Source organism: Monodon monoceros, unplaced genomic scaffold (assembly GCF_005190385.1).
Source record: "Monodon monoceros isolate NGI ecotype Baffin Bay Population unplaced genomic scaffold, NGI_Narwhal_1 Super_Scaffold_18, whole genome shotgun sequence".
In the NCBI taxonomy this organism is placed as follows: Eukaryota; Metazoa; Chordata; class Mammalia; order Artiodactyla; family Monodontidae; genus Monodon; species Monodon monoceros.
In genome coordinates, this window is record NW_021703774.1 from 160,078,666 (window position 1) to 160,103,971 (window position 25,306).

Genomic DNA, 25,306 nt, shown 5'->3' on the forward strand with positions numbered 1-25,306 from the left:
CCCCTGACTCTTGCCACCCAATGATGTTGCCTCTTGCAGAGACCCCATGGGATGCGGTGATCATGGCCCATTGTGGCCAACTCTGCTGATCTGGGATGTTTCAGGACTGCACAGCCCAGTCTCCTCCTCCACCCGCCCCAGAGCAGAGGCCTCTGTCTTCCTCTGCAGACTTCCTGGAAAAAAGAAGGTGAACTGATCAGAGCAGAGGAACCAGGCCCCCAGTTCTGCCTCAGGACAAACGGAGAAATCAGGTCCCAACGATTCAATCAGTAGAGAATATCTGCTGAGCGCCTAGGATGTGTCAGGTCCTGCTCTGGGCACCCGGGGCATTTGGGAACAAGAGCATACCCTAGTCAGAGGCTAAAGGAGGAGACGGAAGACAAGAAAACAGTGTGCTGAGTATTATGATAAAGAGTACAGAGAAAACCAGACAGGCGTAGGGGTCAGGGAAGGAGTTTCAGGAGACATGCCCTTTGAGCTTAGCCTTTAAGGCCCGGCAAGTCCTCCGCAGCAGCTCAGAGATTGCTGGGCCCATCTGTCCATTTAACAGAAAAGCAAACTGAGCCCCGGCGTCTGTCCACCGTGCCCGCCACACCTCACTTAGCCGGACTAGGCCGAGCGCTGCTCTCGCAGTCCGCGGACCGAGGGCCAGAGGCCGGCCGCAGTGCCCGCCCAGCTCCCAGGGCGGGGCCTCGGCCCAGGTGCGCGGCGGAGGCGCTTCGCGGAGGCAGGAAGTGTGTCCCCAGCGGCGACCCGTGCAGCGCTCCCGCGAGACGCTCACCTGCGCCCCAGGTGAGCGGCGAGGGGGGCGGGGGGAGGGGCCGAGCTGGAGGCGGCTCACCTGGCGGGACAGGTAAGCCCCGCGCGGGCCCGAGGGGGCGCGAACCAAGGCGGCACCGGTGTGGAGAGACCCCCGAGGCTACGCCCGAGCGTGCGAGGGTCCCGGGGCCGGTTCCATCGGTGCCACCCTCCCACTTCCGGGGTGCGCGGGCCGGGCCCGGCCAGGGAGCGGCCTGAGCGGGCGCCTGGGCTGGGCGGGCAAACTGGGGTGAGGGGGCCGTGTTCGCCCTTAGGGCTGCGCTGGCTTGGGGTGGGAGCCGTGCTTGCCGGGGAGGCGGGGGCGGGAGGGGAGAGGGGGCCGTGCACACCCTGAGGAACAGTGTCGAGAGGCTGGGTCCGCCCGCGGGAAGAGGGCCCCTGCATCTGGAGAAGCTGGTGCTTGCCCCGAGGGCATTGCTGCTGTAGGGGCTGTGCTAGTCCGAGCGGCAGTGCCTGGGTCTGCTTCTCCCTTGCCCCGGGGACTAGGTGCCCGCGGATGCGGGAGTCCCGGGCTGAGCCTTTGGGGCAGGAGATCAAGGGTGCACAGATGCCAGGCACGAGAGCCGACGGCTGTTTCGTGAGCTGGGCTGGGGTGCCCCTCTCGGCCGGGTGTGCAAGACTCGAGTGGGTGGGACACAGGCTGGTGCGACCGGTCCTGACCTGAGCACCTTCGGAAGAAGGGGATGGGACGGAGACAGACCTCGGAGTGTGTGTGTTCTCAGGGACTAAGGGGGAGTGGGAGAGCATCAATTAGAAGTTCGGGGAGGGTGTGCCTGGGGCCTGGGAGCTTCTGACCCTGAGGAGGATCCCTGCAGTGCCTTGGGGCGCCCAGTGACCCAGCCCCTCCCAGATGCCAGGCACAGCTCTAAGGCCCCTGAGCAGTAAGATCTCATTTAAACCTCAAGGTGGCCCCTGAAGATACTCCTCACTCCCCTTGTTAAAGACAAGAAAACTGAGGCCAGGAGTCTTACCCCAGGCCACAACAGGAGCCCCTGCTAAACCAAGAGACTGGTGTTCCTAGGATTTTGGAGGTGGGGGCAGCAGCAGTGAGGGGGAGATATAGCCAGGACAAAGTGGGTTGAGATTGACTTTAGGAGGGTTTAGGGCCTGGAAAGGAGGGGAAAACTGGAGTCAAGCACTGTCCTTACCCCAGCTCTTCTCCCCCTTTTCTCCATCCCACCCCGCCCCACCCCCTCCTCGAGATGTGTGGCACAGAGCAAAGTACAGGGGCTCCAGAGTCTGGCGGACCACAGTACAAATCCAGCTCCATTCCTTTCCAGCTAGGTGTCTCTGGGCAAGTCACTGCACCTCTCTGAGCTTCAGATTCCTGACCTGTAAAGTGGAGATATAATACTTACCGAGCAATTGTGAGTGTTAAATAAAGCAAAAGTCCTCTTGGGCTGGAGCCTATTTCTGGCCCATTTGCTGCTGCTTCCTCAGCATTTAGTACAGTGCTGAGCACATGGTAGGTGCTCAGAAAATATTTGTTGGATGAATTTAATGAATGGTAGCGACTGCTAAAACCTTGGAGGTAGAGGAGGAGACAGTAACCAAGACCACGAACAATAACCTCTTGTTGTTCTTACAAACCCCAGGTACCCCAGAGCTCAGTGTGGTTCAAACAGTGTAGATGTGCCCACCCTCCTGATCCAAGGGCTGAGCCTGGAAGACTCAGGGCTCTCCCTATGCAGGCCCTCCTTGGGCACAGGCTCACCCATGGAGCTGGCAGCTGACCACTTTGCTCCCTTCCTCCCAAATAATAGATGGGATGGGGTAGTGGATAAGAGTCTGGGCCAGGCCACTTCCATTCAAACAGCTGTGTGGCTTTGGACAACTTAGTTAACCTCTCTGTGCCTCTGTATAACAACAACAACAATAATACCTACAAATAGGGTTGTGAGAATTAATTAGTTGAATACATTTAAAGCACTGAGAATAATGTAAGCTTTCAATAATTAACTCTTTCACTAGAAGGCAAACTCCTGAGGTTAGGGAATTTTGTCTGTTTTACCACTTTATCCACAGAATTTAGAAGTGTCTGGCATACAGCAGGCTCTCAGTAAATATTCATTAAATGAGTGAATGAATAAATCCATACCCACCCCAACATTGCTCAAACCCAGGCAAAGGTTTTTAACCGCTTGCTTCTCTGGATTGTGAGGGACTTTCAAGTCACCTATTACAATTTCAGTTTGCACACCTTTGGAGGGGGACTTCACCTTACTCTCGCCAGACTGCTGCTCCCCCCACTCTGGTCAGCCTAGAGCCTAAGTCCTTTCTCTTTCTACCTAATGGTCCTGGTTCTACCCAGAGGTCACACAGAATGTATCAGTCTCCTGAAGTACTTACTGTACCAACCCTGTTCCAGACACTGATGCAGAAAGGAATCAGACACAGTCCCTGCCCCTCGGGGTCATATAGGCTTATCTTCAAACAATTGGTTCAAAGCCAACTCAGCTGACCAAGAGCCCAGCAGAATGCTGTGGGGAGAGGGGCTCCCATCTGACTTGAGGTTCTGGAGTGTCCTTGGAGAAGGACCAAGCGGGGCTGGGGGAATGGGTTGAAGAGTTGCAGGGATAGTTAAAGAATTCCTGTATCCTGCTCATCCGCGTTCACCATGGCTAACATGCCCTCCTTTTCTCTGTCTACACACATATACCTTCTGTTCTGGGGGGAACCCTTTGAGGTTAGGTTGCAGGCATCATGCTTCTTTACCCCTAAATGCTTCAGTATATGTTGCCTAAGAATAAGAACATTGTCTTATTTAACATTGAATTTAACATTGGAAATTTAACATTGACGTAATACTATTAAATAATATACAGTCTATTTTTAAATTTTACCAATTATCCAATTTCTCCTTGTGATCCAGCATTCAGTTCAGGATCACACAGTCCATTTAGAGTCATGTCCCTTAACTTGGGCTTGTCTGATGTTTCTTCATGATTACATTCAGGTTATACGTTTTTGGCAGGACTACTCCATAAGCGATGCTGTGTCCATTTTAGTGCATAGTATCAGGAGACACATCATGTCAGTTTGTCCCATTATTAAGAATGTTAACTTTGATCATTTGATAAGTAGTGTCTGCCAAGTTTCTCCAGATTTGTGTTTTGTTGTTGTTGTTGTTGTTGTTTTAAATTGTTCCTGGCTGCCATAAGTAGAAGGGAATAGAGGTGGCCAGAGTGGGGGCCTTGACAGTATGTGGGTGAGAGACGGTGGTGGGCCAGTTTAGGGAGGTAGCATTGATTTGCCCAAAGCACATTGCCTATTAGAGCCAGAACTGGGACTAGGATACAGATATCCTGATGCCCAGTCCCAGGTTCCTTTCACATCACCAGCTCTAGGACACTAGTGCCATTAAATCAGGGATAAATAAAAAGTTAAGAGATTAATGTCTCAGAAAATCCAGGCTAAGGATAGTAACTCCCCAGCACACCCCTACATGTGATCAAGGACCCTCCCAAGTACATCACTATGTAATGTTCCCGCAGGCATAGTTGTTTACTCCCATGATGCCCCATATATCCTAAACGTTCCAGCTCATGAGCTTTTAAGCATCTGTTTTCCCTACAAAACCATGTGTGAATCACAGGAACAGCGCCTATAGTCCATTCATTTTTCGTTCTTCTGTACCTAACACAGGGCCAGGTTCAGTGAAATCTTAGCTCTGAGATTGCTAGCAACCAAGTCGAAAAGGGAAAGAAGATGTATTTTGAGGCTTGGCTTTCTCGTCCAGTCAAAGGAAGCAAAACAGTGCTTGATGTTAAATGTTGATAGGAGAGCAAATCTGAGCCATACTGAAACATTGACTGGGGACCTGTTGATTCCCATGTCTGATTTGAAAGAGGAGGGGAAGAAAGGGAAGGTGGTAATGATCAGGTTCTGTAGCAAGTCAATGGAAAGGCATTTGTTGAGCAGCCTCAGAGGCTCTGTGCTGCTGGGCTTACCAACAGTGGGAAGAAACTCAGGGAGACCATTGCCCAGAAAGTGAGATCCCAGGAGCTTTTTCTTTTTATATGGTAAAATATGCATAAAATTTACCATTTTAATTTTTTTAAGTAATTTTAACGTTATGGTTAGTCCTGTGACGTTAAACACATTCACACTGTTGTATAACCATCACCACCATCCATCTCTAGAACTTTTTCATCTTCCCAAACTGAAACTCTACCCGTTATATACTAACTTTCCATTCTCCCCCATCTCCAGCAACTACCATTCTACTTTCTGTCTCTGTGAATTTGACTGTTCTAGATATTTCATATAAGTGGGACCATACAATATTTGTCCTTTTGTGTCAGGCTTATTTCATGTAGCGTAACGTCTCAAGGCTTATCAATGTTACAGTGTGTATCAGAATTTCATTCCTTTTTAGGGCTGAATAATATTCCATTGTGTGTATAGACCACATTTTGTTTATTCATTCATCCATCAATGAACATTTGGGTTGTTTCCATCTCTGCCTATTGTGAATAATGCTGCTGTGAACCTTGGTGTACCAATATCTGTTTGAGTGCCTGTTTTCAATCATTTTGAGTATATACATAGAAGTGATATTGTTGGATCAGATGGTAATTTTATGTTTAACTTTTCAAGGAAACTCCACACTGTTTTCCACAGCAGCCATACCACTCTATATTCCCACCAGCAACGCACAAGGGTTCCAACTTCTCCATATCTTTTCCAATGCCTGTCATTTCTGTTTTTAATAGTAACCATCCCAATGGGTGTGAAGTCCTAGGAGATTCTGATACATAGTTAGACCACAGAGAGAGCTTCCTCTCTGGGGAGCAAGGGGATACTAGACAGGGTTCGTGGGCATACTTGGGCCCATCCACATCACAGAGCTCTCAGAAACCAGAAGTCTGAAGCTCCTCAGGTCATAGCGCAGGAGCTCGCCGCTGACCTCTGATCCTGACTCCTTCCTGGCCTCTCCCCCACAGGTGCCTGGCTACGGCAAACCATGCGGTGAGCCATGCCCCGCCCTGGACACGCCCGCCCATCATCTGGGCCCCCACGCTTGGGACCCTGGGAGCGGCCAACGGAGCTATGCCTGGAGACATATGACGAGCCATCCCGGGCCCCACCGAGCCGCCGCACCCGTAGGCCAGACCCCAAGGACCCCGGCCACCATGGACCCGAGAGCCTTACCTTCATCTCTGGCTCTGCCGAGCAGGCTGCTGAGCCCCCAGCCTGCTGCCTGCTCTGGCGACCCTGGGTGTGGGACTGGTGCCGGGCTGCCTTCTGCTTCCGCCGCTGCCGGGATTGCCTCCAGCGCTGTGGAGCCTGTGTGCGGGGCTGCAGCCCCTGCTTGCCCGCTGGGGACTCCCCTGAAGGGGCTGCTGAAGCCAACTGGGTCAAGGAGCACAACGGAGTGCCCCCCAGCCCTGACCGTGCCCCTCCCAGCCGGCGGGATGGCCATCGGCTCAAGTCGGCCATGGGTAGCAGCTTCAGCTACCCTGACGTCAAGCTCAAAGGCATTCCTGTGTATCCCTACCGCAGCACCACCTCCCCAGCCCTGGACGCGGACTCCTGCTGCAAGGAGCCACTGGCCGACCCCCCACCCATGCGGCACAGCCTGCCCAGCACCCTTGCCAGCAGTCCCCGAGGCTCTGAGGAGTACTACTCCTTCCACGAGTCGGACCTGGACCTGCCTGAGATAGGCAGTGGCTCCATGTCCAGCCGAGAGATCGATGTGCTCATCTTCAAGAAGCTGACAGAGCTGTTCAGTGTACACCAGATCGACGAGCTGGCCAAGTGCACCTCAGACACTGTGTTCCTGGAGAAGACCAGTAAGATATCGGACCTTATCAGCAGCATCACCCAGGACTACCACCTGGATGAGCAGGACGCTGAGGGCCGCCTGGTACGCGGCATCATTCGCATCAGTACCCGAAAGAGCCGTGCCCGCCCGCAGACCACAGAGGGGCGCTCAACCAGGGTAGCTGCCTCTGCTGCCCCTGCCCCTGACAGTGGCCATGAGACCATGGTGGGCTCAGGGCTCAGCCAGGATGGTAGGTGGGGTCCCACAGGGCTGAGGGGCAGAGTAGAGGAGGCTCTGGACAGGGAGGGTTGCACTGGGGTCTTTGGCCACTGTGGGTCCCCCCTCAGCCGGTCCCAGCTCTTCCTCCTCCTTTTTCTCCACTCTTCTACATCCCCTAACAGGTTCTTTGTCCCCTGCTGCCACCTGCCAGAGTGGCTTTCAGGCCCAACCAGCTAGCCTAGTTAACAGGACCCAGGAACCCATGCGAATTTGGACCTCTGACCTGGCCTGGCCTAACCAAAACCCCTATCTACCCACTCATCCCTGCACAGACAGACCAACAGACACACACACACACACACACACACACTCTCTCTCTCTCTCTCTCTCTCTCTCTCTGCATCTTTGTTTTAAACATCGTTTCCCTAGCCCAGCCCAGGGGTGAATGGCCCCTCTCTCAATGGGCTGGGGGCAGAAGTGGGGAATAGGGTTGAAAGGATGTGATAATGACCACCGCCCCTTCATGTTCCCTCCCTAGAACTCACAGTGCAGATCTCCCAGGAGACGACCGCAGATGCCATCGCCAGGAAGCTGAGGCCTTATGGAGCCCCAGGTTTGGTCCTGACATGAAAGTGTGGAGAGGAGAGGGGACTGCCCTAGCAGCCCCCCACCTGTCCCTCTCCCAGCTTCCTCCTGGGGTGGGTGAGGATGGGATCAGAAAGGGACGAGAAGCCTGAGCAGCCTTATACCCCATCCCAGTCCTGCAAACTGGCTTAAAGGTTCAGCTGGGAGAGATTCAGGGGGATGCCCCTGAACCAGAGGGGAGGGGGGCAGGTGCCCAGAACCTGCATCTAAACCCAGGTCACTGGAGAGGAAAGTGGACGGCGGGTGAGGGGGGCCGTCCATTGGTGCTCAGAAGGCACCATGTGTGGTTTCTACTGCTATCCTCTTGGCTTTTACAAGCCCTGGGAGCAGGGTCATTACCCTTTAGAGAGCGAGACTGGGGTTCAGAGGGGTCAAGAAACTGAGTGGATCACCCAGCCAGGATCAGACTGACCCAGGCTCGAGTCCCCCTCTGCTCCTTCTCAACAGGTTTCTCCCTGCCTGAGGGACTTGCATGAGCCCCTCCCATCTCTGAGCCTCTGTTTCCTGCTCCCTTTCCCCTCAGGATACCAAGCCAGCCACGACTCATCCTTCCAGGGCACTGACACAGACTCTTCAGGGGCACCCCTGCTCCAGGTCTACTGCTAACCCGCACTGGGCCCAGGGGCCGCAACCCCTTCTGAGAGAAGCACATCTACTGCATGAAGAGAGGGACCAGAACCCTCTTTGGGGGAGGGAGGCCATGAGCCCAGAAGCAGTGCCCACTCTGGCTCCTCCTGCCTTGGCTGACTGGTTCCTGGACCACATGCATTTCACTGGGCCACGGTGCCCACATCCTCCGGGTCCTCCGCTGGCCTGACCCCTGCCTAGGCCTGTTCCTTCCTGCCCACAGTCTTCAGGAAGCCTAGGTCATGGAAAGCGAAGACTGAGGGGTTAATTTCTGGAACTGGATCCTGACTCTGCCCCCATAACATGCTCCCCCTGTAACATATACCCCATAACCAATCATGCAAACCTCCCCCTCCCCAGGACAGCTGGGAGGGAAGGTAACATGTAAAAGAAGCTTGTCTTAAATGGATTGGGTTTGGGGGCAGGCAGGGCCTCGGGAATTCTGTGGGCAGTGCCCAATCCATGTTACGTTCTGTTGAGCAGTTAGGTTCTCGGCTGATGTTCTACATGCTAACATGACTATAGTACAAAACTTAACAGACATCTGTCTGCTCATCTTGACTGTGATACTGTCCTTTCCGTCCCATTTGCCTGACTGCTGCCCGGAGCAGGAGACAGCATAGGGCATCCAGCCTGGCTTAGTGTCGTGGGGCTGAGGTCAGAAGGCAGTGATGCCCATCTCTCAGGCTCACGGTGAGTTCTAGGAGATAGAGCCAGTTACAGTGTCTGTGCCTGAGAAGGGTTTACCAAGTGGTTTCTGTCATTGTTGAGAGGTCCTTCTAGGCAGGCCTGCCTGGACTCCCTCTGTTGCCCCAATTCACTGCCTGTAGGCTGGCCTGCTTCTGGCCATCCCTGCAGTTTCCGCAAATCCCGGAGCACATGTCAGCCCACCCCACCTCAGACCTGCTGCTCCCTCCACCTCCCCCTGGTGCGCACAGCACTCAGAGTCACGGGTGTCTGCTCAGCACTCCCAGGAGTGCGGGTCATTCTTTCACAGGTGCTGGTGCTCAGAGGTGTCAAGGAATTGAGTGGGTCATGCAGCTAGTAACTGTGGCTCTGTATCCGGAAGCTGGCCTCTTGGCAGTTGTGCCCCCAAGCTGGCAAGCTGACCTGCTTGGGGTAGAAGCAGGCTCCCCCCGTTTGGACATCAGAGCCCAGCTGGGTTCAGAAGGACCTTACTTGGCTACTCCTCACACACAGGGGTGTGTTTGTTCTCTCAGTGAGACCGGAGCAGGCCCAGCAGCCCAGTCTTGACTGATGATAAGCTAGGTGTCCAGGACCCCTCACTGTCCCACTTCACCTGCGGTGCCCCCACCCCCGACCTTCTATTGCCCTCATGGGCACCCTTTGGAAAGGGACTGGACAAACTGTACTTGTCTGTTCAGTTTCCTATTGGACACACAGGATGGTCCCTTGTGGCCATGACCACAGGGCCCAGTACCAGTGATAAAACTGGCCCCTTTCCTTAGGCTCTGCTGTCTCTTCCAGGTCAAGGCCTCTGCGATTGAAAATGACCACAGGCCGGGAATTCCCTGGTGGTCAGTGGTTAGGACTCTGCATTTCTACTGCAGGGGGCGTGAGTTCGATCCCTAGTCGGGGAACTAAGATCTCATATGCCATGCCACATGGCATGGCCAAAAAAAAAAAGGTGGTAAAGAAAATGACCGTGGGACTCCCCTGGTGGCGCGGTGGTTAAGAGTCTGCCTGCCAATGCAGGGGACATGGGTTCGAGCCCTGGTCGGAGAAGATCCCACATGCCACAGAGCAACTAAGCCCGCACGCCACAACTACTGAAGCCTACATGCCTAGAGCCTGTGCTCCGCAGTAAGAGAAGCCACCGCAATGAGAAGCCCGCGCACCGCAACTAGAGAAAGCCCACGTGCAGCAACGAAGACCCAATGCATCCAATAAAGAAAGAAAGAAAAGAAAAAATGACCACAGGGTACTGAAGCCCAGGGATACTGCTGGACAGAGTGGGAGAGTGACGCCACAGTCCTTCCACCTTAGCCTTGGCCCCAGAGCGCAACTTTCCAAGCTTACCCTTGGGAACTACTACTGGCATTCCCGGAAAAGAGGGTTTATAAGTTTGGTAAACAGACAAAGCCAAACACTGCATACCTTCTTTAAATCTTTAACAAGCTATTCTGAAATGCCAAAAGGACAGACATGCTGTGTTCCAGAAATTCAGGGGTCACCCACGGCCCACAGAGCATAGCACGCTGGCCAAGCCAACCCAGACATTCTTGCTGTAACCATGACCTCTGTGGCACCCTGCACTGTGACCTGTGCTCTCCCACCAAAGGGTCAGCTCTGGTGGCTGGATGTGGACCGAAGGGAACACCTCTCCAGCCCTGGCACTCCCTCGGTGGCTCACCCTGTGAAGCCCTAAAATCTGCAGAGGTCCAGGTCAGAGACACACAACAGGCTCCACTGGGCTTCACCCTGCCTTCCCGGCCAGATCCCCACCACACACACAGCCAATCTGAGGCCTGGGCGGTTCCCCAGCCTTTGCTGCTCTCTGCCCCTGGGAAATAAGAGTGTAGTTTTAGAAACACTTGCTCCAGGGCTAGAGGACAGACCCATTGCTGTGGGAAATTGTCTTAGAGATGAAAATGGAATCAAGCCGGGCTGGTCTTAAACTTTGCTGAGTCATGGGCCCCTGTGAGAATCTGACATATGTTCTGGTCCCTTTGGCCACTTTTGCTCAGAATCATACACAGACTAAAAGCCTTGTTTAAATCCTCCATTTAAGTAATGAGAAACAGCCCCAGGGAGGGGCAAGGACTTGCCCTTGATCACATGGCAGAACCTGGGCTAGAAGACAAGCCCCCAGATCCCAGCATCAGCCATAAGAGGCCTGTCCCCCAGGGAAAGGCCAGAGGGAAGAGAGGACACAGGTGGAATTGGGTAAATAGTTTTAATGTGTAACAGCAGGCCAAATGGAACAAGACACCCCCAAGGCCCCAGCCCTTTTCCCATGATGCCCTCAGACCTGTGTGTGGGCCAGCCCCATGCCTGCCCCAGCCCTGAGGCCCACAAGTCCCAGGGAAGGGTGGGAAAGGAAGGTGGGTAGCTGGGAGTTCAGCCCCAAGAGTTCAGGGAGGCAAACACAGGGGCTAGTTGAATTTGGCCTTGGAAAAATCCATCTCTGGATGCTGATCCATGAACCTGGGGAGGGAAAGTAGGAAGAAGGTGAAACAGGCCATCCCTCTCCCCCAAATTAGTCCCTTTCTCTTAGCTCCCCACATGAGGTCTAAACTCTTTAGAACGCTGAGCAACTTGGAGCCAGGCCCCAAGGACTCTCTCTAAGGCCCATTGGAGGACCTGAGGCTGAAAGCTGAGGTGCCAACACTGGCACTGTTTTTCTGTCGGTGACAATGACCGCCTGTTACCCCTTCCTACCCTGAGGTGGCCTTGCCCTCAAGATGACCTCACCAAGTGATTACGGGAGGCAAGCCAAGGCTATAAAGCCATAAACTTGGCTGGCTCATCCTGGATGGGGCAGGGCAGCTCCTGTGTTCCGCTCAGTACACACTCGTTGCTGTCACCCAGGTCCAAGCCCCAGACACCTTCCCCAAACCCCCATCTCTCAGTTGCTCACTTCTTCAGAATCTCCTGTTTCTTCTGCTCATCTGAGGTGGGCAGCCCCATGGACTTCTGTCTCTGGTCGTACATCATCTTCTCCACCATGCTGCGGGTCTCACTGTCCAGGTCTGACAGCTGGGGGGCAGGCATTGACAGGGATGGGTGAAGCTCTGGGGCCACCTAGGCCCCTCACCTCCCAACCGAAGCTCCTCCAACCGGCCAGGGCTCACCTTGGAGTTCTCAGGATTGATCTTCTTGGTATTGATCTCGGGGTCACTGGACACCAAACGGCTCCACCACTCCATCTTGTTGATCTGAGAGGAAGAGGAAGACCACCGGGGGATGGGTGGTGGCTTGCTCTGTGCCCTGGGAACAACCACCCAACCCTTCCAGCACCAAACTCTCTCCCATCCACGTCCTGCACTGGGGACCTGCGAAGGCCTGTACTGGGACCTAGGGTGCAAATGAACAAGACCTCTGCCCTCCCCAGTGGCTGGGGGAGACAGACACGGAGACAGTCACACATCAGCATGATAACGGAAAGAATAAAGTACAGAGGGAGGACTTCCCTGGTGGCACAGTGGTTAAGAATCCGCCTGCCAATGCAGGGGACACGGGTTCGATCCCTGGTCCGGGAAGATCCACATGCCCCGGAGCAACTAAGCCCATGCACCACAACTACTGAAGCCCGGGCGCCTAGGGCCCATGCTCCGCAACGAGAGAAGCCACCGCAATGAGAAGCCCGCGCACCACAATGAAGAGTAGCCCCCACTGGCCGCAACTAGAGAAGGCCCATGTGCAGTAACGAAGACCCAGCGCAGCCAAAAAATAATAAATAAATAAATAAAATAAATTTATACCAAAAAAAAAGTACAGAGGGAGATATTCATCCAGCATGGAGGGAGAGGTCAGAGCAATACATGGATGGGCTAGGCCTTTATGGACATGCAGTAAACCACATTAAAAAGCAGGGAAGGACATTCCAGGTGGGAGGAAATGCAAGTGCAAGGGCACAGAGGCAGCCAAGGCCAGTCAGGTAGGCTGGGTCAGGTGGTATGTGCCATGGATGCCTTCCTTGGACCCCTGGCACTTTACAGAGACCACATTCATTTACTGGTGTCTGTAATCCCAGCTCTCTGAGGGTGTAAGGGAGGGAACATAGGCTTCCTCAGGGCACAGTTTTCTACGTGTTGTTCACTGTTCTCTCTCCAGTGCTTAGAACAGTCTCTGGCACGTAGTAGGTGTTCAAGTATTTGTTGAATTGAATGCATGTACAAACCTAATGGAAACGAAAAGGCTTTGGTACTAAGGACAGTTCTGATCCCAACTCCACCTCCTCCTAGAAGCAAAAGCCTGGGCAAATCTCTGAGCTACCCTTTTCCTGACTCTAAAACTAGACAGACCTACTTTAAAAGTCTCGTTGTGGGGATTAAAAAAGGTATGTCCATCAGGCCCCCAGCACGGTCTCCGAGTTCATGAGCAGCCCCCCTTCCTAAGTCACAACACAGGCCAGGAGACGGGGCTTCTCGCACCTTCTCCAGATGCACCGTCACCACCTTGCCGTCCTCGATGAGCCACGAGCTCTCCTCCACCTTCACCTCGTTGTAAAGCTCCCCGTCCACGATCGCCGGCTGCCCCTTGAGCCCCACCCGGAGGCGCCTCCGCTGGATGTCCACCACCACGTCCTTCCCCTTCAGCCGGAAGTTCACGGGGAAGGGCACTGCCAGCTGCACGGGGCAGGAGCAGTCAGGAGGGGCCTCGGGCTGGCTCCCTCACCTCAGCCCCAGCCCCTGCACTCACGTCCAGCTCCGACAGGGTCTGGGTCCAGCGGTAACTGGGCAGGTCCGCCCCATTGCCAAAATTGGGCTTCAGCTTCCCTTTGTCCTTCTCGTCCTCCTCCTCCTCAGCCTCCTCAGCCTCCTGCTCACAGTTGGGGTGCTCAGCTACTTACTTGACAGACCTAGACTGAACCCCACTGGGCCAGGCCCAGGGCTGGCACTGGGCACACAGCCACAGAACAGTACAGACCTGTTCCCTGCCCAGTCCACGGCCCACTAGGAGCCAGAGGTAAAACCTGTTCTGATCTCTGCCTGAGCTCAGACTGCTAGACCGTGTGACAGCTGGGGGACGGTGACAGTCAGAGATGGGCCCACGGGACCCACCCAGCTGGCAGTTCAAGCCAAAGGACCCAGGAAGAAAGCCCAGCACAGAACAGGTCATGAGGTGGCCATCAGTAGGGCTGTTCTAAAATAAAACCAGGCTGACAAATGATCAACTTCTTTTTTCTGTGTCTCTAGGGTTGAGACCCTAGTCTCAGACCAGAACCTCTGCAAAGCCAAACGAGTGCCCCAAGGATTATCTGGGAAGCTGGACTCAAGTCAATGGGAGGAGCCCTGAGGGGAACATGCCCCAGGTGTGTCAGAGTAATCCACCATGAAGGGCCAGGCTGGGCCCACGGACCCAAGCCCACCCAAATGGTGCCTGTACAGGCACTGCCCTCCCTGGCTTTTGGGCTTTCCTGCCAAGGCTTAAAGCCAGTGGGTTTTGTTTTGTTTTTTTTTAACCCACTTTGGTCCAGTGTGGAATCTTGAAGTATGGGGAGGATTCCCAAAGCTAAGGAGGGGTGGGGTGGGGAAGGGGAAGGCTTTCCAGAGAAACGGAAAGGCTGAAGAGTCCCCGGAAGTTCCCAAGCCCCCTGCTAGTCCTGAGCAGCCCCAGTCCATCTCACCTGCTTCCCTGGTGAGCCGAGACTGCCATTCTTGAGCTGGGCTTCATGATTCTCTGCATCCTTTTTCTGTGGCAAAGGGCAAAACATTTGGCAAGAGGGTACCCACTTCTAGTGCCAATGGGGATCAGGGGGGCAGGGGAGAGAAGCCCACTCCTACTTGGTCAATTTCCAGCTGCAGCCTCTCGGCCTCCTCTTCAGTCAGTTCCTTGATCTGGGGCCCAGAGGTCTCTGACTTGGCCTCCTTGGCCAGCCTGGCTGCCCGCTCCGCTTTCTCCCGCCGCTCAGTCTCCTGCTGAGCTCTCTTCTCCCGCCTGGCCTTCTGTGCCAGCTGGTTGTGGTGGTTGAAGGTCTGTGTGATAAGCTGAGGAAGAAAGAGAAGGCAATGAGGCATCAGGGGACGGGACATGTCCCAAGATGTGAGGCCAGTCCTATCTCTATTTGCTGAGTGCCTGGGCAAGGCACTGCACTCAGAACCTCAGTTTCCACATCTACAAAATGGGATTTAATACACACCTATATCATTGAGTTGTAGTAAGAATACCTGCAAAGAATCTGCTTCAACAAACAGCGACCACTTTAAAAAAAACAAGGCAGTCCAGGGACTAAGACCCAACACTGAAGCTGGACAAACTGCATTCTGATCCAGCCTTTGTCACGCACTAGCTATTGTATTTTTGGCAAATTACTTAACCTGTTAAGAGCTTCAGATTCCTTATCAGCAAGGATGAGTCCCTACCTCACAGGGATGTTGTGCAGACCAAATGGTAAGTGCTCTGAAAAGTCCTTCATTGTGGAGTGAAGCTGTTAGAAGCAGAGCTCCAGCCTCAGCCCCTCTGAGAAGCTTTTCCCCAGCTCTCAGGCCAGAGAGACCTTTCTTGAGGGAAAAGGTAGTCTCCTCCTCTCCTCAGCCTGCAAGCTATCCATTTCAAATCCTACCTCTCCCATGAAGCCTTCCCAGGATGCTTCCAATGCACATCCTGTTAGCTGGTCCTCCTGTTGCCCAAGAGCAACCCCAATACTGTTGCCACCTGTCTGGCTCTGTGGCCTTGAACAAGTAAACAACTTTGACACTTTCTAAGCCCCAGTTTCATCAGCTCTTGTGACATGTGTCACCTGGCTGAGGCTAACTCAGTGTCAGCTGGTGGAAGGTGGGGAGAAGCACCTTCTCTGCTATGAAAATACAATGGGAGAAATGGTTCTACCTCATGTTTTACACCAGCAGCTCTCAGAGTGTGCTCCCCTGACCCACAGCAACAGCGTCACCCAGAATTTGTTAGAAATGCTAAATCTCAGGCCCCACTCTAGACCTCCTGCATCAGAAATTCTGGGGATATGACCCAGCAATCTGTATTTTTAACAAGCCCTCCTGGCCAATTCTCGTGCATACGTGAGAGTCACACCTACATTTGAGATCCTGGTCTACTCCTACCTGTGTGACCCTGAGGTCATCTCTCTGTGCTTCTATCTTATTTCTAAAAGCAGTCTTACATAGCTATTCTTTGCCTATAGTGTCCTTGCCCCAATTCCCAGGTTGCCTGGTAAACTCCTACTCATCCTCCAGGACCAGCTCAAGTGTCTCTTGAATTTCACCTCTTCACCTCTGGCAGGCCTAGGAATCTACCCAACTTAGGAAACCCAACTCTGTGTCAACCCACACACCTGGAGGAGGCCTCACAGGGCACCCACCACATGATCAGCAGTCAACAAACCATCTTTCAAGAATCTCTGAGCCATAGCTGCAGGGAGAAAGGGATCTGCAAGAGCTGAGGGGAATCACGTGGGGCTCAGGGTCACTGGAGTCAGCCATGGGCTCCCAGATCTAGGGTTCTGCCAAATGCCCTGTGGCCTCTCATTCATTTGAGGCCAGTTCCTCCTCTCACCCTTAAACCTCCAACCTCACGCCACACTTCAGTAGCTCCACACTCTTCAAGGTTAAACGGTACCAAAAGAACCCCCAAACCAAATGGGTTAACAAAATGAGGTGTGTTAAGAAAGAAATGAGCCACCTGAAGGCCATTCTGCTTCAACAGAAGGGATCAGTCATGGCACAATTATGCCAGCAGAGGCTGTTCCACCACAGGGCCTTGGTCCCAAGTCCCTAATCAGGACCTTGAACTCAAGCCATCTGCCAATGAGTGGCCAAGGGGAGGCAGGAGTGGAGCCATCCCCTCTTCCAGCTCCAGTGAATCATGTTACGTCCCATTCCGTCCTGTTCTTTCCTAGCTCCTGGAGGTTAGATGAGGGCAGAGCTGAACCACCAGGCACAGTCAAGGCCAATCACAGCAGCCTCTGACCCCCTCCTCCCAGTCTCCTCCCACCAGCTTTACCCAGGCCCAGCCCCACGTAGAGATCGCTGGGAGCACGTAGCCTACACAGGAGTACCAACTGGCAGGCTGTCAGAGCCAAGCTTCTGTCACTGGACACATCTTTGGGAACCACAGACCAGCAGAGTGGGGAAGCAGTAAGGAGGGTTGGGCCAGTTCTAAAAGACAGCCCCAGACTGCTCAGTGGGCATACCTGAACACAGCGCTCCCTGACCTAGGCTGGGCGATAGGGGAGCAAAGGGTGGTTCCCACCAGCCTGGCCGGGAGACCCCAGAGGGAAATTTAAGCTAAACCCAAAGGCATGAGGTCCTGAACCTGACCATAGGGCGGGGGGACACATCTGAGGGAGAAGACACACTCCTGTTCTAGAACTTCACGTAAATGGAATCATTCAATAGCTGTCTTCCTTTAAAAGGCTGAATAATATTATGTGTATACATGACATTTTGTTTATTCATCCATCAGTGAACGCTCGGGTTGCTTCCACTTCTTGGCTATCATGAACAGTGTTGCTATGGGTGTACAAATCTCTCTTCAAGACCCTGCTCTCAATTTTGGGGGGTTATACACCCATAAGTGGGATTGCTGGATCATATGATAGTTCTATTTTTAATTTTTTTTTTTTTTTTTGCTGTACACGGGCCTCTCACTGCTGTGGCCTCTCCCGCCGCGGAGCACAGGCTCCGGATGCACAGGCCCAGCAGCCATGGTCCACGGGCCCAGCTGCTCCGTGGCATGTGGGATCCTCCCGGACCGGGGCACGAACCTGCGTCCCCTGCATCGGCAGGCGGACTCTCAACCACTGCGCCACCAGGGAAGCCCTATTTTTAATTTTTTGAGGAACCGCCATACAGTTTTGCACAGCAGCTGCACCATTTTACGTTCCCACCAACAGTGCACCAGAGTTCCAATTTCTCCACATCCTTGCCAACACTTGGTGTTTTCTGGGGTTTTGATAGAAGCCATCCTAATGGGTGTGAGGTGACAACATCTCATTGTGATTTTGATTTGACTTTCTCTAATGATTAGTGATGTTGAGCATCTTTTATAATAAGTTTTTAAACAGCTATGATAATTCACTTTTACCAGCAATGTCTGAAGAGTACCCTTTTTTCCACATCCCTGTAAGCAATTTAAAAAAAAATATTTTTGTCAGTTTGACCAGAAAAAAAAGGGCATCTCACTGTTTCTTTCTCCTACATTTCCTTGATTACTACTGAATTTAAGCATCTTTTCACGTGTTCTTCATGGAACTGCCCATTTTTCTGTTTATCCTTTTCTTGTCAATTTACAAGACTACCTGCACATTAAGTTGGCTATTAAATTTTATGTCCTCTGCAATGCTTTTCCAGATCTATTGTTTTTCAACCGACTTCATATGTCATTACGTCTCTTTTGCCACACATGTGTTCTATGTTTGAAGAAGCAAACAGCTACCTTTTATTCTGTAGTTTCCAGGTTTCTATCCTTGCAAGGTCTCCTCCACACAAGGTTATACATAGTTTCCCAGCTTTCCTTACTAAGCTCTTCTTGATCTGCAATTTATTTTTAGATATGAGTAAAACAGATGGTACAGTATGGTACACATTTTGCTTTTTTACCAGTAGCCAGTTGTAGCAGCATGAATCATTAAATCGTCCTTTGCCTACTGAACTGAATTACCTACCTTATGGGACACATCTTAAATCCTCATACGTGCTAGACTTTTTCTGGATTCTCTATTTTGCTTCACTAGTCCATTCGTCTCTTCCTATGTCAATAACATACTGATTAGATCATTATGGCTTTATCCGAATCCATAACGCCTAGCCCTAAAGCTATAAAAACTAAAAGTATTTTTGTATTTCTCTAAGTTTGTAGCATGAAGGTATTTACAGTCATTTACAGTGGGAGTCATATCTCCCACTTGGTATAAATATTGATACACATTTCTCTGTAGAAATATTAATGTTTCATTACATGATGCTGCTCCGACCCCTGGACTGGGGTACTGTACATAATGTACAATATATGCACTGTACTGCCTCCTAAAATCCAATGAATTCTAAATCCCAAAACACATCTGGCCCCAAGAGGTCCAAAAAAAGGGTCTGTGAACTTGTATCCTCATGTGCCAGCCACACTATATGACCTCTTTTTATCCTTAAAACATCCCTGTGAGGGAAAGATTATCCCCTCTTCCAGGGAAGAAAAATGAGGCTCAGAAAGTGATTCACCCAACACCACACAGCTGTCAAGCAGGAAGAGGGGGAGACCAGGATCCATTCACATCTGCCTATAGCTCCAGAGAACACGTTCTTAACCAACGCACTTGGAAACGATGCATCTGGTGGCCTGGTGCACAGTAGGTCCCCAATACAAAGAAGTTACTGGTGTTACAAATGGAGACCAGGCAGGAAGGCTGGACAGGTTTCTGCCTGCCTGAGAGTCGGACCAACCTCCTGGGAAAGAGCTGACTCTAAGGGAACAAAGAGCCAAGGAGCATAACGAGGTCTAAGAGGGACCAGCAGACATCCAGTACGCAGCAGTGACACCATCATCCCGTGCCACCTGAGACACCACTTCTCAATATTATTCATCTCTCTCCCTTCTGCCTGCTATCTTACTCATCCTTCACACCTCAGGCACCTCTTTCTCATCAAGTCTTCCTTGAGCCCCCAACCTAGGTTAGTCCCCATTTTACGCTCCCAGGACTTCCGCCCTAACACCCATCACTTCTTCATTGTCTTTTTTTGGGGGGGGGCGGGGCGGTTTGTAAGGGGGCTACACTGTGAGATCCATGAAAACAAAGACCATTGTCTGTATTCACCTCTATAATCCTGAAGGCTCTGTCATAGTAGCTAACACAGGCAAAGTGTTTAGTGCTCAATAAACATTAGTTTACAAATGAATGAATGCAGATATTACAAGGTCGTGGCCCACAGAAAAATGGGAGGTGCTAGTGCTAATACAGAAAGAGTATTTGAGCCACAAAGGGCCCTACAGGTCAGTGAGTCCACCTTCTTCCATTTTACAGATGTGAAGATTAAAAGGACCAGAGAATTGGTGGGAAATCAACCAGGCCACACAGCTAGACCAAGAACCCAGGACTCCTACTCCAGGCCAAAGTGTCTATAACAGAGTAGCCTCAGACCATCAAGACACATTATCAAGCATTTCAGCTTGTTAGAACCCTGAAGCCACAGAAAGCGGTTTGCAAAAAATCTCCTTCTTGTTATTATGTCTCTTAAATTTAAGTGAAAACAAATATCAAGGTTATAAAAATCACGGTTCAGTGAGGTGACATCATTTACCAATCTTCAAAAACATAATCACAACCTAAGGAATTAGAAGATGTTCAAGGTATCAGAACCCATACCACAAAACACAATTCTCAGGAATCACCTCACATCCGTCAGGATGGCCATCATCAAAAAGTCTACAAATAATAAATGCTGGGCAGGGTGTGGAGAAAAGGGAACCCTCCTACACTGCTGGTGGAAATGCAAATTGGTGCAGCCACTATGGAGAACAGTATGGAGGTTCCTTAAAAAACTAAAAATAGAGCTACCATATGATCCTACAATCCCACTCCTGGGCATATATCCAGAGAAAAACATGGTCTTCAAGGATACATGCACCCCAATGTTCACTGCAGAACTGTTTACAATAGCCAAGACATGGAAGCAAGCTAAATGTCCATCAACAGAGGAATGGATAAAGAAGATGTGGTGTGTACACGTACACACACACACACACACACACAGAGGAATATTACTCAGCCATAAAAAAGAACGAAATAATGCCATTTGCAACACCATGGATGGACCTAGAGATTATCACACTAACTGAAGTTAGTCAGAGAAAAATAAATATCATATGATATCACTCATGTGTGGAATCTTAAAAAGTGATACAAATGAATTTATTTACAAAACAGAAATAGACTCATGGACACAGAAAATAAACTTATGGTTACCAAAGGGGAAAGGGGAAGAGGGATAATCCAGGAGTTTGGGATTAACACACTGCTGTATATAAAACAGATAAAAAACAAGGACCTGGGGCTTCCCTGGTGGCGCAGTGGTTGAGAGTCCGCCTGCCGATGCAGGGGACGCAGGTTCGTGCCCTGATCCGGGAAGATCCCACATGCCACGGAGCGGGTGGGCCCGTGAGCCATGGCCGCTGAGCCTGCGCATCCGGAGCCTGTGCTCCTCAACGGGAGAGGCCACAACAGTGAGAGGCCCGCGTACCGCAAAAAAAAAAAAACAAAAACGGACCTACTGTATAGCACAGGGAACTATATTCAGTATCTTGTAATAACCTATAATGGAAAAGAATCTGAAAAAGTATATATATATATATATATATCTGTGTGTGTGTGTGTGTGTGTGTATATATCTGACTCACTTTTCTGTACACCTGAAAACTAACACAAGATTGTAAATCAACTATTTCAATTTAAAAAAAAATTTTTTTTAAACCCTTCAATTCTCAAATCCTTGAACTTTTGCTTACAGCATCTGGGAAGACTGGGATAGCCGGCTTTGAGTTTTCCTATATCTCTGTCTTCTAAGCTCAATTTCTAACATTTGCCTACTCTCATCTCCCAGCTGGGTAATTAGATAAAACCTCAATGGAAAAGGAACCAAAAAGCATGGTGTCAGGGGCAGAAGGCAGTTTTACAACAGACTCTGGCTCCAATCCTGGGTCTCCCATAACTCAGCTCAAATATTTGGACAACCCTGGCTCTCCCATAACTCAGACCAATTTCCTCACTTGTAAATGGGGATAGTAACATCTGCCCCTCTCAAACTTCTAGAGGACCATGGGGATAGGGCAGATAAAGCACTTGGCAAGGAGAGGGGCTTCAATAAATGACAGCTTGCTTCCCTTCCCCGACTCTTTGCCCTTGGCATTTTACTTCTGCTATAGGTTATTATTATGCCAAAGGAAGGCCAAGTACGCTCTTCTTCTGGAGAAACAGAGCTGCCCAAGGGACAGTGGTCTCCAACACTCACCTTTTCTGCCATCCCCTCTTCTCCTCCAACGAAAAAGTCTGTTTTGCGTCGAAGGAAGCTGAAGAAAGTGTTCACGAGCTGAAAGAAGACAAAAGACCAAAGCTGTAGAGATGCCATATTGGGAGCCCCTCACCTACACAGAAGCTAACTTCCTTAGTCTAGAAAGGAACTTGGGACTGGACTGTTTCGCCCCGAGCCTCCCCACTGAGAAAACAGGCCCTGACTTAGTCACTTCTGCCAGGAAGCCTAGCCTAACCTTACCTGGATCACCTGAAAGGCAGATTTCTCATTTCTTGTGTGCATGTGTATATGTGTTCCACATTTTTTGTGGTGCTAGAAGCAGCCTGAGGATATTGGACACTCCTCTGCATCCAGGGCTTGAAACACCTGGGATCCAGCTTTCCTCTCCACAAAATAAAAAGCCCATCCAGAGTGGCACTGGCTGAGTTACTAGGGCAGAGCTAGGAGGAGGGGAACAAATGAAACCACTTCAAAGAAGGTTAAAGGGGCTTCCCTGGTGGCACAGTGGTTGAGAGTCCGCCTGCCGATGCAGGGGACGCGGGTTCGTGCCCCGGTCCGGGAAGATCCCACATGCCGCGGAGCAGGTGGGCCCGTGAGCCATGGCCGCTGAGCCTGCGCATCCAGAGCCTGTGCTCCGCAACGGGAGAGGGGACACGGGTTCGTGCCCCGGTCCGGGAGGATCCCACATGCCGCGGAGCGGCTGGGCCCGTAAGCCATGGCCGCTGGGCCTGCGCGTCCGGAGGCTGTGCTCCACAACAGGAGAGGCCACAGCAGTGAGAGGACCGCGTACCGCAAAACAAAACAAAACAAAAAAAACAAAGAAGGTTAAGACCAACTAACTCTGGCTGGGTTATCAGTGCAGCCAAGTCATTTAAGAGCATTGGTCTGGGTATCAGACTGATACACATTAGCTCTGTGGCCTTGGGAAAGTTTCTTAACTCCATAAAACAGAACCAGCAGCAGGACCTATTTCTAGGGATATAGGTGAGGATCCTCTGTGAGGACCAAAGGAGGTAATGGAGGTGAGGTGCTTAGCAGTGTCTCGCCCAGAGCAAGAGACCCTCTGCGGGAGAGTGAACTCCTCACAAGCAGGCACTGTGAACCATGACTTTGTCTACATCCCCAATGCCTAGCACCAGATCTGACTCAGAGTACATGCTCAATAAAATTTTTGCTGAATGAAAAGACCTAGTAGTGACCTAAGATTAGCACATATAACTAAGCCCCCTTTTTTTTTTTTGGAGGAGAAGCCAATGTAATGGCTAGTCTTTATTGGAAAGAAGAAACTTTACATCACATTTTGAGTGAGTTAGTGCAGGGGCTCAGTGGGCCAGCTGGTGGGGCACCAGCGTGTAATGGGTTCCACAGCTAGGGCATCGCTGGGCCTCGCCTTTATGCAGCCAGAACCAGACGACAGCACTGTTGTCTTCTTCACAGATGCAGCCCACTATCCGCTTATTGGTGACGGAGGGGACTAAATTAGGGTCTTCCTTGGTACCTGAGGCTGCCTTTGGGGCGAGCATATTGTACGGGTCCAGTCCCTGCGTGCAGCCAGCATGACCTCCCTCTCCAGCCCAGTGGCTGCTCATCATCAGTAGGAGCACCACCTCCAGACGCCATAGAGCGCGCCACGGAGACTCTGCTGGGACCGCGGGCCCTCAGGGCCCGCGTGGCCAGCGCTTCAGCTCCGCGCAGTGACCTTGAAGCCTCCACGACAACTGAGCCCTTTTATTTGCCCAAGTGAGTGGTTCTAAATCTGATGCTAGAATTTATCTCAATGGTTTCAATTCCTGCTTCTAGACACTTTTTCAATTCACTCAAAAACGAACTCACTCCCAAATCCAACTGTGTCAACAATTTAGGGGGGTGGGGGATGGGAGCCTTTCACATCTCCAAATTAATAGCACTCTTCCCACCTCAAAGGGCTTAGGGCTTCCCACCACAGGCACCTAAATGAGAGAATGGGAATGGAAAGCTCCATGAAAACTTGTCCCCAGAGAGACACAGAATCAGAAATGGTCTGTGGAAAGCACACACTGGCCTAAGGATTCTGGTCCCCTCTAGGTCAGGACCCTTTTGGATGATCTTGGGCAAGTTCCTTCAGTTTCTTTATAGAAAGACTGATTTTGATAGGCTTTTCTACCTTTTGAACTTGCCATGGTTCAAAACAACCAACTCTAGAATCTCGACTAGCTGGTTTTTATCCTTCATACACTACGTGTTATTGGGTCTGGTCACTACGCATGAATTATGTTCTTGCACACATCAATCACTCAACAGATACTTGTTGAATGTTCAAGCCTGATTACTGAGAATTCCTCACTGTCCTTCACTTCAAGACTACTCTCCTACAAATTCAGGAAATAAGGATTCGTAGCTCTGTCTCAAAGAAAGAAACTGAGGCCTGGAGACGTGGAACGGTCTCAAGCTGATAGGTGGTGTAGAACAATTGTGAACACAGGTCTCCTATTCCCTCATTCAAGCCCTAAAAAGACCACGTGTTAACATCACCACCCCACCCCACCCCCACACACCGCACACATTCTTCCGCTCGTTCCAAGTCTTGGTACATGCAAATCTCAATGTCTAGAACAGTTCGTCCTAAAGGATGCTCTTCGGGAGCGGCCAGCAGAAAAGAAACGGGGCCAGAAGTATGTGGGAGAAAAAGCGTAGGGGGCGGGGAGAGATCCCAAGACTCTGGGTCTTTTCCAGGGGCGGGTGCAGGGACGCCGAGCTGCTAAGACAGGAACTACTGAGGGGCCCCGGGGTCCCATGACTGATACGAGTGCAAGACTTGAGGCAAGGAGGCCAGGCCGGAAGCTGGAGTGCAGCAAGAATGCGGGGGGGGGATCCCAAAGCTCGCGAGGCCCAGCGGTGTATCTCGGCCCTTTAAGGCAGAGAAGGGCGGAGAGAGCGTGGCTGGGGCATCCCGGGTGGGCCAGGCCGAGCCAACGCCGAACTGGCGTTACCTCCTGCACGCCGCCCTCGTGCTGCTGCGCCATGGCCAGCAACATGCCGTCGAACCGATCCTCCTCCTGCTCTCCGCCCATCGTGCCGGCCGCTAGCCACGCTCCGAAATCTGAGCTCCGCACACGCGTCCCGCGCTCTCCGGTCCTTAGGGTCGCGTCCGGTCTAGCCGCTCTAGTTCTCGGCCTTCCGCAGCGGAGCCGGAAACACGCACACGCCCAGCCGCCCAGGCCCGCCTGCTTGTTCTCTCTTCCCGCCTCTCTTCCGGCCTGCAGCCATTGACCGCGCGGCAAACAGCCCGCTTCGCCGGCCATTGGTCAACTTGCTAAGCCAATCAAAGAGCTCGTCAGTGAAGCTGTGGGCGGAGACGAGGGCCCCTGAGTTTGGTGTGAGTTGCTATGGTCACCAGACGCTTTTTATGGAGCCTTCCAGAAAGCCCTGGGCCCAACTCTTGCGGGATTGGAAGCTAAAAAGGCACGAACTTTGTTCCTATGGGAATGACCTCCCAGCCTGTAGAACAGTGAAGTGGAAAGTGTTTTTAGTCATCTCTTCTAACCCTTCAATGAGTCAATTGAGGCCCAGAAAGGAGAAGGGACTTGCCCGA

The 25,306-nt window shown here is 51.8% G+C and overlaps 2 protein-coding genes and 1 pseudogene across 2 annotated transcripts; 1 reads left to right on the plus strand and 2 right to left on the minus strand.

Moving 5' to 3' along the window:
* The first annotated feature begins 732 nt into the window (after positions 1 to 732).
* KDF1 (keratinocyte differentiation factor 1) lies at positions 733 to 8,632 on the plus strand. The gene is made up of 4 exons (XM_029229599.1): positions 733 to 853; positions 5,766 to 6,836; positions 7,344 to 7,418; positions 7,974 to 8,632. Exons 2-4 carry the CDS (start codon positions 5,798 to 5,800, stop codon positions 8,054 to 8,056), a joined length of 1,197 nt encoding a protein of 398 aa, XP_029085432.1. The 5' UTR covers positions 733 to 853; positions 5,766 to 5,797; the 3' UTR covers positions 8,057 to 8,632.
* Positions 8,633 to 10,980: 2,348 nt separating this feature from the next.
* NUDC (nuclear distribution C, dynein complex regulator) lies at positions 10,981 to 24,899 on the minus strand. The gene is made up of 9 exons (XM_029230985.1): positions 24,705 to 24,899; positions 21,715 to 21,792; positions 14,548 to 14,751; positions 14,391 to 14,456; positions 13,463 to 13,582; positions 13,195 to 13,389; positions 11,893 to 11,976; positions 11,679 to 11,797; positions 10,981 to 11,245 (listed from the first exon to the last, which is right to left on the minus strand). Exons 1-9 carry the CDS (start codon positions 24,783 to 24,785, stop codon positions 11,194 to 11,196), a joined length of 999 nt encoding a protein of 332 aa, XP_029086818.1. The 5' UTR covers positions 24,786 to 24,899; the 3' UTR covers positions 10,981 to 11,193.
* LOC114898908 lies at positions 22,864 to 23,894 on the minus strand (annotated as a pseudogene).
* Positions 24,900 to 25,306: the final 407 nt, after the last annotated feature.